This window comes from Batrachochytrium dendrobatidis (assembly GCF_000203795.2).
Source record: "Batrachochytrium dendrobatidis JAM81 unplaced genomic scaffold BATDEscaffold_41, whole genome shotgun sequence".
NCBI classification, from domain to species: Eukaryota; Fungi; Chytridiomycota; class Chytridiomycetes; order Rhizophydiales; genus Batrachochytrium; species Batrachochytrium dendrobatidis.
Window position 1 is genome coordinate 1 of NW_006281130.1, and position 15165 is coordinate 15165.

Below are 15165 nucleotides of genomic sequence, written 5' to 3' on the forward strand. Positions count from 1 at the left end.
AGTTTTAAATGTAGCATCTGATGGCTCCAACATCATCCCTGTATCTGCTGTTGTACCGCGTAAAACCCATGCCGACTTCCACGCCGATATCTTTCCCGATACTCGCGAAGATATTCCTCAAGTGGCAGTTACTGAATGGCTGACTGGCATCAATACCACTCCTCGTATTGTTTCACTTGATCCAGCAAAAAGGCAAAGTTTTGCTCCAGTGACTACGACTGAATCAACTGCTTCTTTATCCACACTCCCAAACCAAATACAACCTTTATTGGATTCCACTAAAAACTCCATATCGGATATACAGATGCAAATCAATACACCTGATTCAGCTTCTACTACTATACCAACGGCAATTAAAAATTCTGCCAAGGTTAATCTACCCAAACACTCTGCTTACAGATTTATCACTGGCAAATCCAATACCGATTATGATGACCTAAAAGGACTGAGTGTCAATTTTCCTAATGAGACAGATGCATTTCAGGTATGCTACTACTCGTGTACTTTTAAACTTCAAGCCCAGTCTTGCCTAGTGTTGCTCATAATATGGCATATGTTTATAAATCATTCCAGATCAATTCAAAATTTATTGCATTTTCAATTTCTGGTCCTGGCGGTCGTGTTGGTGTGTGGCCCGTTGAATCCAAAGGTCGTTTTCCAGTTAAAATTCCATGCATTGTAAATGGATCAGAAATGCTAGATTTTAGACTGGATCCATTCAATGTGCATCGATTGATTACGGGCTGTGAGGATGGACGTATCCGTATTTTTGATTTGCCTGCTAACGGACTAACTGATGATCTTTATCAAGAAAACAACTTTTTCCCTGCGCATAATGGTCGAGTTGTTCTTTTACAATTTCATCCAATGGCGTTAGATATTATCATGTCCTATTCACCTGAACAAGGCTCACCACTGATTAAGATTTGGAATATTTGCACCAAGAAACTTATTTCTACCATGACACTTCCTGATCAAGCACTTAGTGTGGCATTCAGTTATGATGGAAACTGTATTGCAGCGATTTTGCGTGATAAAACCATTCGTGTTTATGACAGTCACACTGGACTAGAGCTTCAAAGTGGACCATCGCACCAAGGAACCAAAGCTGCACGTATTTTATGGATTGGCGATACTGGACGACTGGTTTCCGTGGGATATGCCAGGTAATAACGCTTGATAAAACAAATATATGCATTCCAACGGTACTTGTAAACGTATATTTGAGACTGACTAAAGATAACAATCCATACTTGACCGATTGTCATGGTTGATTGTTGTTGATGGAATTTAGAGCAAACCAGCGAGAAATTATTCAATACGATAGTCAGAATCTGACACTGCCTGTTTGTTCCACTCCACTTGACACGTCACCTAGCATGCTGATTCCCTTTTATGATCACGACACAGGTCTTCTCATTCTTTGTGGTCGAGGAGAGTCTGTTGTCACATTTTATCACCTTTCTACCGAACCCGAGCCGCTATTTCTCACTCGCTACAGTGTTCCTGGTGGAATCCGGCAACTATCTATGGCACTATTACCTAAACGGCATTGTAACGTCAAGGAAATTGAAGTTTTGAAGGGATTTAGGCTTACTCCAACGTCGGTGGAAAGTATTTCATTTACAGTACCAAGACTACAGAAAGAGTATTTCCAAGATGATATTTTTGTATCAACGAGAGATGTTGAAAATCCGGCTTTATCTGCTGATGAATGGACAATGAAGAAATCGGGAACAGTCAAACTGATTGATCTTAAACCAGCAGATATGCAACTGTGTAAGTTTGTTTTTGGCTTTAAACTTTGCTTTTATTGGAAACTGAACAGATTCCTGTAATATGGGTATACGTTTGGTGGAACTTGCTAATTCTTCAAAATATGTTGTCCTGTTACAGTATCTACTGCACCAGTTGAGCAAAAGGTGATTCGAAAAACTGTTGATTTAGTTGTTGAGCAAACCGAGTATGAGCGAAAGGAAGCAGTAAGTATAGTTATTTTGCCTTGAAATGACATTATTTTAAAGCAATTACACATTGATTTTTGACCATTTTTGAACTTCATTTACATCAGAGTATAAAAGCCATGTTTGATATAGCCATGGAAAAATCAAAACAAGGCCCGTTACCACAAGATTTGATTGAAGGTGTTGCGGATGACGAATGGGATTAAATAAACATTGACTGTTGTACATTTTACTGACTTTAAATGCATACCAGCTAAAGCAATTTAATGGTAATTCTGTCAACACAAACACAATAAGAGATCAGTTTCCACCTTCACTGGACTTTTTCTCGTCCATATCCTCCACAAGCTTTTTAACTTGGAGCATGCCAGCACTCAAGTCTTTTTGAAGATCTTCCACATCTTCAAGACCAATACTAAATCGACAGATAGTTGGCTCGACACTGGCACCAGTAGCAGCACGCCATTCAACAAGCGATTCACAACCTCCCAGTGATGTGGCATTGATGAATAACTTGAGATTTGAGCAAATGAGTCTTGCGTGGTGTAAAGATTTAAACTAATCGCAACATATGAAATAAGTACACAGTATGACATCATATAGCACTAAAAATAGTAAATAGATATTTAGTAAAATACCTCGACACTAAAAACGCCAGAGAATCCACTTCCTTGACGCAATGCAGCTTCATGACCAGGATTGGCGGGGATGGAGGCATGCCATACTTTTTCGATGATATCCAAGGTCTCATCATTCGACTCGCCGGAAATGCGCGAATTAAGCCATTTAACCAAAGTGGTTGCACTGCTCGACTGTTGCAGGATTCGTAGTTTGTAAGATCTAAAATGCATAGCATCATGAAATCAAGTATGAGTCAGCAACTGTACTAAAATACCAACACAAACATCAATGCACCATACCTCATACTACGGAGAAGCAGCCATGCCTCCATACTTCCCATGTTGCTTCCAAGGCGTACTCTGTCTTTAAAAAGCTAAAACACACCAATATGCATTTCAAAAATCAGGTTTACGAGTTTAAACATACATGAAAATGATATATCTATTGAAAAATTGTAAACGAGTATACAAGTCAACTAAAAACTAACCTGATCCCTAACGTGAATATCTTTTGTAATTAAAACTCCACCAAGCAAATCTGAGTGACCACCCAGAAACTTTGTAGAACTGTGCATCACAATATCGACATCTATATCCCGGAGATATTTGGTTAAATTCTTTTAAAATAAAACTTGAAATATAATAGCGAGCCTAAACATACTATGCTTTAAAGGGCATTGAAGTGGTGGAGGTGCAAATGTAGAGTCAATTCCTACAATCACGCCAGGTTTGCGATTGGTCGTATAGTAGTGAAGATCTATGCATGTAGAGACCCAGGAAATTGGAATGATTAGTGAAATAGCACTTGCACCAAACAGTAGGAATCACAATCTATTGAAAATCAGCAAAACCAAGACAATATTACCGGCAACTTCTCCACACGGATTTTGAGGAGATTCTAGCCAGACCAAATCACCGGCTTCGAGCGATTTCAGCAATGAACCATCCTTATCATTCTCAATGTAAAAGAGTTCCTAAATCAAAAACATAGCATTAGCAAATGGTGAAACTGCATTGCAAACTTTAATCTAGTAGTGATATTTGCCGTGAATAACGAGTTCAAAACCAACACATTGAATTACCACAGAACGGCCTCGCATGTACATTTCAATAATGCCATGTGTGCCATTATAGCCTCCTGTACTGGTCAGGATACGCTTAGGCTGAATCAGCTGAAACACTGCAAAAATGGCCGAAAGTCCAGATCCATATGTAACTGCATATGCCATACTTCCTGCGCATTGACAATGCAAGCCAAATCAAAAATGTCAGATATGCACTAAACGAACGACATTTGCTGTTTGATGCAATCTGCATTCAAATCAGCCACGCCAAGGATTTCAGTTGATACTTTACCTTGTTCTAGATGACCAAGAATGGACTCTAGACGGCTACGGACTTCAGTCGTTTGTCGAGAATACACATGAGCGGATAGGTCTGGTTGATCAGTTGAAGCTGGCAGCCAGTTTTTTGAAATGGCAAACTTATCATTAAAGGCTTTGCCTTGAACTAATATAAAGATTGTATATTATCCAAAGATGGTATGTTTTAATAAACACGTACGATCTGCCATGAAAGATGGCAGCAGTCGAGATTGAAGGTGAAGTCTTACCAAAGGTGGTTGAAACATGTAGAGGAACTGCTACATCAGGGGTTGAAGGATGATCAGCATGAAGCATGATTGTTGCCATATCGCTAGTGATAAAATCCATATTGTCTGATCAATACAATCAAGTGTTGGAGTTGTATTGAAGAATGGAACGCTTGTAACGACTTGAAATAAACGATTAAACATTCACCGCGCTTATGCTACAAACCGATTGCTTCAAAAAGCACAGCCGTCATGACTCTTAAGATGGCTTTGAACATTTTTGTATTGATCTTGGATCGACTATTTTACTCCGGAATAAACAATCGTTACTTTTTCCATTGAAACTCTGTTCTAATATCAGATACCTTTGCAATCTAGTTCAACATATCTCAAGAGTACTCCAATAGACTCGAGGTCATAAACAATGTTATTCAGTCAATTTGGCACTCATCATGCCATGAAATCGGTGATTTGTTACACATTTACACCTGTCTAGTGTTTCGCTTTACGTGAATACAGTGTAATCTACGATTGTGCAATAAACTGTTGCAAAAAATATTGTTTTATTCTTTTTTTGGCGTTGACTTGGACTTTGAGGGAGTCTGGCCGGCCTTGACAGTTTCCTTGACTAATTTAGAAGTTTCTTTTGCTTCTTCTTCTTCTTCTTCTTCCTCATCCTCTTCTTCCTCTTCTTCTTCCTCCTCTTCAGGCTCAGCAGGTGCACTCTTGCTTGCAAACAGGGAGAAAAGCAATACGGGCAAGAGAAGTACAGCAACAAACAATGCTACAATATGAGGCATTTCTTTTACCGCATCCAAAGGAGATTCTTGTACACGAGCAACAAACTCGAGTGACTGATCCTTGAGAATTTCAGCAAACTGTTTTGCCTTGTCCAAGGCACCAGGTCCTTTCTCCACCTTCTCCACCTTCTCCGCTGCACTCTCAATCTTATATTTGACTGCCCAGGTTTCTTCAGCAAGCTTCTTGGCATCATCAGCACTATGACCGACATAGATATTATCAAATTGTATGCCATTGGTCATGGTCCATAGCTCAATACCAATGGCACCCTACACAGAATATCAAGAGTTGAATAAGGCGTTTACAGTTCAGTACAGATCATTCATCAACGATCATTAATGCAACAATCGAAATAAGCGTAGATCGTGGATGCTACTTACAATCTTGCCAAAGTTGGATGGAGTTTTGTCGTTAAAGTAATGAGGATTGGCAACTTTGCGAGGAGCCCACATGCCCTTGTATTTGGGATTATCAATAAATGGTGCCCTATCAGAAAGGTATCGTTAACACGACGCGAGCCTACTAGCTTAATGGTTTTGAAAATAAAACGGCAAATACTTACACCCACTTGCCCTTGTATGCAGGATTCTTGATAAGTGGACGCTGCCATTTGCCTAACAAAAATTCAAGTCAACAAGTGGTTTCGATATAATTCCCCTCAAGGAAAAATCACAGATACATACCACATCCAGAAACAGTCTCGCATTTGGGATTGGCAACCAATGGTGCGGTCCACTCTCCATCCTCTTCGTCATCCCAATCTTCTGGTTTTTTAATGGTAGGGTCGGGAATAGTCAGAGGTTCGTTAGTCAACCAATCAGCAGGTTCCTAAAGTAGAAATCAGTTGGCACGTTAGTTGAATGCACCACCTCTCGACCATTTACCAAAAAATACTCACCGATGCTGTCTCGTCAGGAATCTCCATGGGAGCGTTTTCATCCCTAGTACGGTTACAATATCAACCAAGGGGTGAGCAATTAAAACCAATAGCTTAAATGGAAATTAAACACATACCAATCAGCAGGCTTGGATGCAGCAGGATCAGAGATTTTGGGGTTGTCATCCCAATCCATTGGTTTCCTATCACTAGGATCATCAATTTCAGCAGCCGGGTTGACGAGGGGAGAAAAGTTTTCAAAAAGAGATCCGGATGACGCAGAAACATTGTTGATCAGTAGATCAAAAGTTTGATCCGGACGAACGATCAGAGTGTACAGGTTAGTATTGGTGTCAATTTTGGCGGTAGGGGGCGAAGAAAGGTGTTTCTCCTCAAGCTCGCCAGTAAGGGGATTCTTGTGGCGAAAAATGAAATGAACTTTGTTGGTGGTTCCACACTTGTCTGGACCAAACATGATAGTATAAGGAGTTTTGTCCTCAAATGAATCAGCCTGATATTTATCGTTATAAGAAAGTAGCTTAATGTAAGCACCACCACATTCCAGACCATTCTGAAGCTTGACCTCGTACTGAACAACCAAGCTCTTTCCGGTCGGATCAACTGGTTTGGGAAACTTGGCAGAAATGGCGTGATGAGCAGCGGTAGTCTTGACAACAAGACCCTCGTCTCCAGCAATGACAATGGGTGTAGAAGGCTCAACGGCCCACTCGCCACGATATCTAAGAAGATCCTCATCCTCGACACCATCAACAATCTTTTTGGCATTCGAAGGAATCCAGCGTTTTTCCCAGTCAGCGCCAAATTGTTCCAAAAATGGTGCAGTCAGAGTGGTGGGCTATTTAAACCAAGCATAGTTTAGAAACCAAAATGTAATGTGTGAATAATTTCGAATAATCAAATGAACTGTTTTAAAGCGTGTGAATGCAAAGGCAAAATGAACAGATTCAACAGCAGTACTGGAAAATGCAGACAGATTTATAGTAAATGGTACAAAAATGCATCACAATTCAGATGTTGAATAAAGCAAAATAGTTGTAAATGAAAAAAGTCGAGATGTTTTATGGAGATAGTGAAGTCAAGAAACTAAAACCTCAGCAAGGAATGTAGCACTTGTCACTCCCAAAAAATCAAAAAACTAGATCTAGAAATAATTGTATATCGGGAACTGACTGAATCCTTTTGATGATTCAGAGCGAATAGATACTCCAGCAGATGCAGACCAACTGAATATAAAAGTTCAAGACACTTACTTTAAAAGACTCATGGACAAGATTCTATTTATCTGCAAAATTTGATTGAGACGATGCATCATCTGCAGAAGCAACCACTACAACTGCAGTAGAAACCAGAGAAAGAGCAACAGAGAACAGATGCATAATGACAGCTCAGCAAAGTGCACTCGACGCCAATCTGAATAGAATGCAAAGTGATCACGTGCACTCGTTGACTTTTGATGGCAGCAAACAGCAACTCGGCCAGACTCGAACGGCCGTGAAACTCAACCCACGCTGAGCTACTGAATGAATTCGACTCGCACTTTGGGATCGGAAGCCTCTCGTCTTCTTATTTTATTTGATCATTTGCTTACTCCAATCACTGCTGGCAATGAGGTATGCACTGCTTTGAGTCTGCGCGTACACCTTGGAAACTGTCTCACATCCAGTCTCTTGATCAACATGAACTAAACCATTCAAGAAAAAATCATGTATATCTGATGGCATGGATATTGAAGATACAAGTGTTTTGTTTGGGCATTTGGCCAAAGTATTACAGACTCCAACTACAGATCTCCCAGATGAGCGCTTTAAGCTTGCTACCAAACTAGGTGAGACAAACTACTGTCGTTTCTGATTCTACAATTGATAATTTCAATTTAATCTTTTTACTTGTTTTCGTGTTATTTAAAAATAATCGCAATCTGCATATTGGTTCAAGTTGACGCACACTACATTGATCTTGCCCAAGAGATGAAACAAAAAACTACTATGCAATTAAATATGGAATTGATTCACAGCACAAATGGTGCTCAGTATACAGTGTTTGATCTATTCGTAAATTGCATTTTAGAAATTCTATGTTTTCACGAGTATGACAAGATCAATAAAAAAATAAATGAAACTTTGGATATGCAGGAATCCAGGCTGTATCATTTGATTTTGATTAATGGCAAGTAAACTGTTTATTTTCCATACCAAAATATAATCATCTAACTCATTAATCAAACTCCTATTCAGACTACCCAAGCTCATCTGCACTTGATCGTTGCATTAAAATATTAAATTCTCCTCATGCAGCAGATATGTATGTTCTTCGGGATGTTGGACTATGCATGATGTACATTCTGACTGCATATGGAAAAGTACGTCGGGTTGATTTGATAAACACTGGATCAGGCACTTTCATAAACGATGAGTTCTGTGTCCAACACGAAAACGACAAAATAGTAAATGCAGTGTCACATATTCTTATGGTTGCAGATACAATAACTTGTATTCCACCAACGAGATCTACTATCCATCACGTCCTTTTTCTTTTTAGTGTATGTCAACCTTGAATGTTTTTACACTGGAAATCACTACAATCTATCAATGTATGTGCCAGTAAATTTATTGTTGTGATCATTTCTTGATGGGCTGTAGGTATCCATGGGAAACTCGTCGAATGCAGCTATTCTTAGACCATATACCATGTCGTGTTTATTTCAATGGACAGACAATCACTGGAATACAATACGCGCTCAATCAGATGCCAATGAAACCCCTTATTCTTCACAAGCCATCATGGCATTGTCATTTTTTGCGGTAGATCGCACTCATGACAGAAATATTCTCGAATGGCTATGGACTATTGTTGACGGAGTGGATGCATGGAAATCGCTTGTCCAAAACATTGCAAGTTTAAAGCTGACATCTAGTTTGTTTTTATAACTGCTTAGAGCTAAACACTGTTTTGTTTAAATGATTTGGTATAACCAGACGCAAACATGGCTTATTGCAGAGATTGAAGCAATCTACGAAAACCTTTCAGATTTAACAGATGACATTGAGCTCATGTCCAAGGCATTTGAATATGCAACATGTTCATCCAAGATTCAAATATTTTCTCAATCAAGAAATGGCTGTCAAATATTGGCAGTAAGCAACTGCAGTGCATTAGATTAAATTTTGCTTTTTAACCATTTACGCAAGTTGGACTAACTCAAGTATAACGCAATATGCTAAATGGGAAAATCAATTTCTGATAGGAGCTGGCATTGATCATTAGTAGTGCACCTAAAGCCATAAATACTTTGCTGATGATTGCAATATGTGCCATCACATGGTATTCAATTCAATTGGACCTGTTTTTAGATAATCCATCAAGCAATGCTTTGACTACTGCCGTTTGGACAATGTGCATAAAATGGATGGAAATACCTGAAAAGATACCAAAGCATTGTGAGTTGATAGGGTTCTAAGCCAAAATATCTTGAAGCGTGTCTATCCAAGATTGCTTTTAACCTTTGGTGATTAAACTGTAATTATATAGGGCATCGAACTGTGCTATATATGGCAGTGGCATTAGCCAATGCTCACATATCGACGTATTTTAGTAGTCAAATTTTACAAGTTAATTTAGGCGATTCCGTATCGACCAATACAGATGCAACATCAAATGCACTTTTACAGGCAATTCAGTTATGCTACGTTCCACACCAATTAAGCGATGCTGATTTGGATTATGAGGATTTTGAACAGAATTCAAATAGTGAGCTACAAGTAAAGTATGCAACGGATCTGATCACACACATTAACCATGCATTGCTTATTATATCTGTGGATGTCAGTCTAGGTAAAATTGTGATGTTCAACTGTATAAGAGTAATGGAGTGTTTTAATCTATGCTGCATGAAAAGTGCCTGACTATTCATTTTGATCTGTCTAAATTCAAATCAAGCCTATCGGTATGCAAACACGCCCATGCTTATAGAATCGCTGTTGATGATGGCCAGTACGGATGAACATTGTGTGGTGGTTCAAGATTATAGCTCTATTCAAACTGCAGTGGTATTTTTTCTAGAAACACTCTTGTCGGTTCATCACGTAGAGCCGTTTGAAAGAAGCGATGCAGCAGAGCCACACATGCAAGTTGAATATATTAAGCTCCAAGAGTCTATTTGCACAAGGATTGCCAAGAGTGGAATGGCATGCAAGCATGCCATTGGTGCGCTTCGAATAGGAGCCATATCAAGCATATTTGGATGGCTCAGATTGTTTATCATTGTAAGTAGTATATAAAGAGCACCCGATAATACCGTTTTACTTGAATGAGAGTTCCTGGCATTTTCATTGTAGAAAATTCAAGTTTTAATTGAATTTAGAGATTGAATATAATTATTTGATTCGAGGTTTCACCATGTCACCAAAACTTTTCTCTACAAACAAAGATGTCGTCGTCTAAAAAGCAACAACTCGCTATTTGCAAGGCAGCACTTGAAGCTTTACAGACCAAAATCGATGAAGCAGAACAAGAAAGAAAGACGGCAAAAACTCAGTTGGAGAAGGCTATTCAGGAAGGGAAAGCAGTTTCCTCATATGAAAAACTCTTGGATTCAGCTACAGCTTTCCTCACTGGTTTGCAAAGCAAAGAAAAAGAATTACTCAAGAGAGAGTCTCAACTCACCCGCTCTCCCTCTACAAGCGACGACGAAATGCAAGAAATACCACCTAAAGGCTCACCCAAGCGAAGAAAAGTCGATGATTTGATTGAAAAGAGCAAGAGGTATCTATTTAGAACTGAACGCTGGGGGTGCGTCACCGTCATCAAAAAGAGAAGAGCCGTTACTTTTGCCCACACTGAACATTCCTCTCTACAACCTGGCATGAGTATGAAAATCTACTCTACTGAAGGAAATGTTGAATATGATGTTAAAGTGGTCAAGACAAATGCAGAGAGTGACTGGGTGCTGTTGGAAAGTGATGTTGATTTGTGCGAGAAGGAGCCAATTTGGGAACCTGTTGTTGATGGCCATCGTTATGTTCAACTAGGCCTCTCTGCTCTCCATCAACAAGAGTCTCCATTTGCCATTTCAACCGGAGTGATTAGCTCACAGCGTCCGAATATGTTTGGCCACACTCTTGGGTCATCTGGAGCGAACCCTGGTGATTCTGGTGGAGGCTGCTTTGATCAATCATCTGGCTGTTTGGTTGGAATCAATGTTGGCTGTGAAAATGCCTCTTTTAATCCGGACATGGACACTGTAACTCAAACGTACCACAAAATCTCTACCAGATTTGCCACAAGAGCCCACATTATTCCCATCAATAGTTTCCAGTTTGTTTAAATAAATGTTTCCAATCTTTTTCACTAGTTAAGCTATTCACTTTTGACTAAAATTCAAACTATCAATTACATCACCATGAGGTTTCTTTCCGAAAGTATTTGAATGCTCCTGCTCGTCAATTATATTAATACGACTATTAAAAATGCATAGAATGAAAAGCATGGTTTGAATAGCAATCCCTTCTCTCTAACCTGATGATTTGGAAGTCAAGGATGAAGAATCGTATTCTGATAGGTTTTTTTTAGACTTTCGAATTAATATATTCATTGAATGTTTGCATTAACTAGAATTAAGATGCCAACTTATAATTTATAATTGCTAAACTTAGCAGAAAATGTTGATATTATTACAAACTGTGGCATGAAGATTATTACAATTGTAATGTCTGTACAACTCATTGCATGGATAAGGCAAGTTGCTACTCTCAATGACACTGCTTTGGAACAAGAGCTCAAATTAATCAACAAAAACTCTATCAATGCATTTGCAAGAGCCGTTGGGCGAATTCGTCGTCCGGAAACTGATTCTCATACGTTCAAGTTATGAAGCTCATCCCCACGCAGATACCATCAATTTATTACTTTCTGTTGGAGAAGCTGCAGTATCTGCCATCAATTCAGACATACCTGTCAGTCCCGTTCCATATGCAGTGAGTCCCCGTATGTGTCAGAATATTAGGAGCTTCGTGATTTGTTTGATAGTATAGTATGGTATAGTAAAGTAGGTAAAGTATAATCTGTAACTGTTAGTAGTTATCAGAAGAGAACAAATCAGAAGTGTAAGAGGAAGTTGCACTTGAAATCAAAATCAGCAAACTTAGTCTTTTCAATAGTAGTGAAAAGGGTTTGATAAAGTAGTTGGACAGATGAAATAGTTTGAAGAGTTGTTTATTGATAAGAGTAAGCATCTTAGCTTTTATAGTAGTTGATTGTTTGTCTTGTGATACGAACAATTAACACGTTTGATGATGAGAGGTTGTAAATGAAAGTTACAACCAATAGTGTTGATTTCTGGAGTTAGTAAATTTAATAATGAGATCGTCTACCCGATTATTGAGAACTTGAATCCTAGAGATGAGAGTTGCAGGGTACGGAGCACATGGATTTTTGGTAATGAAGGGGTTTAACTTGTGTTTAAGTTGGCGCTTTTTTAGAACTAGCTTTGCCACAGGTTACCGCTTAAGAATATCCGTCTGGATATTCCAACAGTGCAGTCAAGCTATGGCATGTTCCATGCAGTGCATCAGAATTAAACAATACATCTGGACTAGCGCTACCAGATCTCCCTGCGCTAACATTGCCAGCTGAACTAAAACACATAGAAACTGTCATGTTTCATCCGATTGCTTGCAATCTACTGTCGGTAGCATCAGCAGCCCAAGTCAAACTTTGGGATGTTAGCCATGAAACTATGGCAATTACTCTGGACTGTTCGGAAGTAGTCCAGACAATCAGCTGGTTGGTATTAAATCCAATACTCTTGTGCATTTGTACAGTTAGATGATGCTGATTCTATTTGGATGCTTCTTGATCGTTCAATTCTGCATAGGAAGGAAGATGGACAGCTTCTGGTTTCTATTTCAAAAGATAATATGCTGCGCGTGTTTGATCCTCGTGTCGGATCCACTCCAATCAAAGTAACTGCATTTGATCTCAGTTTGGAAATTGCATTTGAATCTAATCGATGAGTCTTGGATTGTTTTACTAGTCTGTCAATTCTCATAATGGAATCAAACCTAGCAGAGTGGTCTGGGCAGGTGCATCGAATATGATCTTTTCAACTGGTTTCAATTCAAAACGAGATCGAGGTGTGATTTGGATAGTTGTCTTTGTACTTTGTGTATCAATTAATTGTTTTGGGTGGTTGAATTGAAATCTAACACGAAATACAATAGAATATTCCATCTGGGATTTCAGGAATTTTACTCAGTCGCTTGTTACCAACAAATTGGATACATCTCCTGGCATTCTGACTCCGCTTTATGATTCAGACACCAAAATGATGTTTCTTTCTGGAAAGGTATCGATATTTAACCCATCACAGTAGATTTATATGTTATCTTCAGCTGAAAATGACTGCCTATTCTATACATAGGGCGACACTAGTGTTTGGTGGCTAGAACTCAAGCCAGAAAACGAAAAATCACCCGTTGATGTTGGAGTGTATCCCTATGTTGGAAGTATCACATTTTCTGGTGCATGTCTTGTACCCAAGCTCGGTTTGGATATAATGGGATGTGAAGTTGCTCGAGTTTTAAATGTAGCATCTGATGGCTCCAACATCATCCCTGTATCTGCTGTTGTACCGCGTAAAACCCATGCCGACTTCCACGCCGATATCTTTCCCGATACTCGCGAAGATATTCCTCAAGTGGCAGTTACTGAATGGCTGACTGGCATCAATACCACTCCTCGTATTGTTTCACTTGATCCAGCAAAAAGGCAAAGTTTTGCTCCAGTGACTACGACTGAATCAACTGCTTCTTTATCCACACTCCCAAACCAAATACAACCTTTATTGGATTCCACTAAAAACTCCATATCGGATATACAGATGCAAATCAATACACCTGATTCAGCTTCTACTACTATACCAACGGCAATTAAAAATTCTGCCAAGGTTAATCTACCCAAACACTCTGCTTACAGATTTATCACTGGCAAATCCAATACCGATTATGATGACCTAAAAGGACTGAGTGTCAATTTTCCTAATGAGACAGATGCATTTCAGGTATGCTACTACTCGTGTACTTTTAAACTTCAAGCCCAGTCTTGCCTAGTGTTGCTCATAGTGTGGCATATGTTTATAAATCATTCCAGATCAATTCAAAATTTATTGCATTTTCAATTTCTGGCCCTGGCGGTCGTGTTGGTGTGTGGCCCGTTGAATCCAAAGGTCGTTTTCCAGTTAAAATTCCATGCATTGTAAATGGATCAGAAATGCTAGATTTTAGACTGGATCCATTCAATGTGCATCGATTGATTACGGGCTGTGAGGATGGACGTATCCGTATTTTTGATTTGCCTGCTAACGGACTAACTGATGATCTTTATCAAGAAAACAACTTTTTCCCTGCGCATAATGGTCGAGTTGTTCTTTTACAATTTCATCCAATGGCGTTAGATATTATCATGTCCTATTCACCTGAACAAGACTCACCACTGATTAAGATTTGGAATATTTGCACCAAGAAACTTATTTCTACCATGACACTTCCTGATCAAGCACTTAGTGTGGCATTCAGTTATGATGGAAACTGTATTGCAGCGATTTTGCGTGATAAAACCATTCGTGTTTATGACAGTCACACTGGACTAGAGCTTCAAAGTGGACCATCGCACCAAGGAACCAAAGCTGCACGTATTTTATGGATTGGCGATACTGGACGACTGGTTTCCGTGGGATATGCCAGGTAATAACGCTTGATAAAACAAATATATGCATTCCAACGGTACTTGTAAACGTATATTTGAGACTGACTAAAGATAACAATCCATACTTGACCGATTGTCATGGTTGATTGTTGTTGATGGAATTTAGAGCAAACCAGCGAGAAATTATTCAATACGATAGTCAGAATCTGACACTGCCTGTTTGTTCCACTCCACTTGACACGTCACCTAGCATGCTGATTCCCTTTTATGATCACGACACAGGTCTTCTCATTCTTTGTGGTCGAGGAGAGTCTGTTGTCACATTTTATCACCTTTCTACCGAACCCGAGCCGCTATTTCTCACTCGCTACAGTGTTCCTGGTGGAATCCGGCAACTATCTATGGCACTATTACCTAAACGGCATTGTAACGTCAAGGAAATTGAAGTTTTGAAGGGATTTAGGCTTACTCCAACGTCGGTGGAAAGTATTTCATTTACAGTACCAAGACTACAGAAAGAGTATTTCCAAGATGATATTTTTGTATCAACGAGAGATGTTGAAAATCCGGCTTTATCTGCTGATGAATGGA

The 15165-nt window shown here is 39.3% G+C and overlaps 6 protein-coding genes across 6 annotated transcripts; 4 read left to right on the forward strand and 2 right to left on the reverse strand.

The window, feature by feature from the left end:
• BATDEDRAFT_28797 (uncharacterized protein) lies at nt 1-2170 on the forward strand (the record flags this gene model as incomplete). Its single annotated transcript, XM_006683182.1, has 5 exons — nt 1-484; nt 574-1166; nt 1295-1779; nt 1897-1982; nt 2072-2170. Coding segments are annotated over 5 exons (1747 nt in total), but the record flags the coding sequence as incomplete, so codon positions are not given.
• A 94-nt stretch (nt 2171-2264) lies between these two features.
• On the reverse strand, nt 2265-4275 carry BATDEDRAFT_15036 (uncharacterized protein; the record flags this gene model as incomplete). The annotated part of the gene is made up of 9 exons (XM_006683186.1): nt 2265-2522; nt 2603-2804; nt 2885-2958; nt 3073-3173; nt 3246-3341; nt 3450-3531; nt 3655-3818; nt 3956-4081; nt 4197-4275. 9 exons carry the CDS (start codon nt 4273-4275, stop codon nt 2265-2267), a joined length of 1182 nt encoding a protein of 393 aa, XP_006683249.1.
• A 463-nt stretch (nt 4276-4738) lies between these two features.
• On the reverse strand, nt 4739-7138 carry BATDEDRAFT_93009 (uncharacterized protein; the record flags this gene model as incomplete). The annotated part of the gene is made up of 8 exons (XM_006683187.1): nt 4739-5245; nt 5357-5462; nt 5539-5590; nt 5660-5804; nt 5875-5917; nt 5991-6709; nt 7079-7097; nt 7125-7138. The coding sequence occupies 8 exons, from the start codon at nt 7136-7138 to the stop codon at nt 4739-4741; spliced, it is 1605 nt and encodes a 534-aa protein (XP_006683250.1).
• A 455-nt stretch (nt 7139-7593) lies between these two features.
• BATDEDRAFT_93012 (uncharacterized protein) lies at nt 7594-8801 on the forward strand (the record flags this gene model as incomplete). The annotated part of the gene is made up of 3 exons (XM_006683183.1): nt 7594-7699; nt 8109-8413; nt 8514-8801. 3 exons carry the CDS (start codon nt 7594-7596, stop codon nt 8799-8801), a joined length of 699 nt encoding a protein of 232 aa, XP_006683246.1.
• Nucleotides 8802-10300: 1499 nt separating this feature from the next.
• On the forward strand, nt 10301-11197 carry BATDEDRAFT_93013 (uncharacterized protein; the record flags this gene model as incomplete). Its single annotated transcript, XM_006683184.1, has 1 exon — nt 10301-11197. The coding sequence occupies one exon, from the start codon at nt 10301-10303 to the stop codon at nt 11195-11197; it is 897 nt and encodes a 298-aa protein (XP_006683247.1).
• Nucleotides 11198-11675: 478 nt separating this feature from the next.
• On the forward strand, nt 11676-15060 carry BATDEDRAFT_28801 (uncharacterized protein; the record flags this gene model as incomplete). Its single annotated transcript, XM_006683185.1, has 8 exons — nt 11676-11856; nt 12381-12658; nt 12693-12833; nt 12905-13004; nt 13092-13216; nt 13292-13930; nt 14020-14612; nt 14741-15060. Coding segments are annotated over 8 exons (2377 nt in total), but the record flags the coding sequence as incomplete, so codon positions are not given.
• Between the last annotated feature and the right edge of the window lie 105 nt (nt 15061-15165).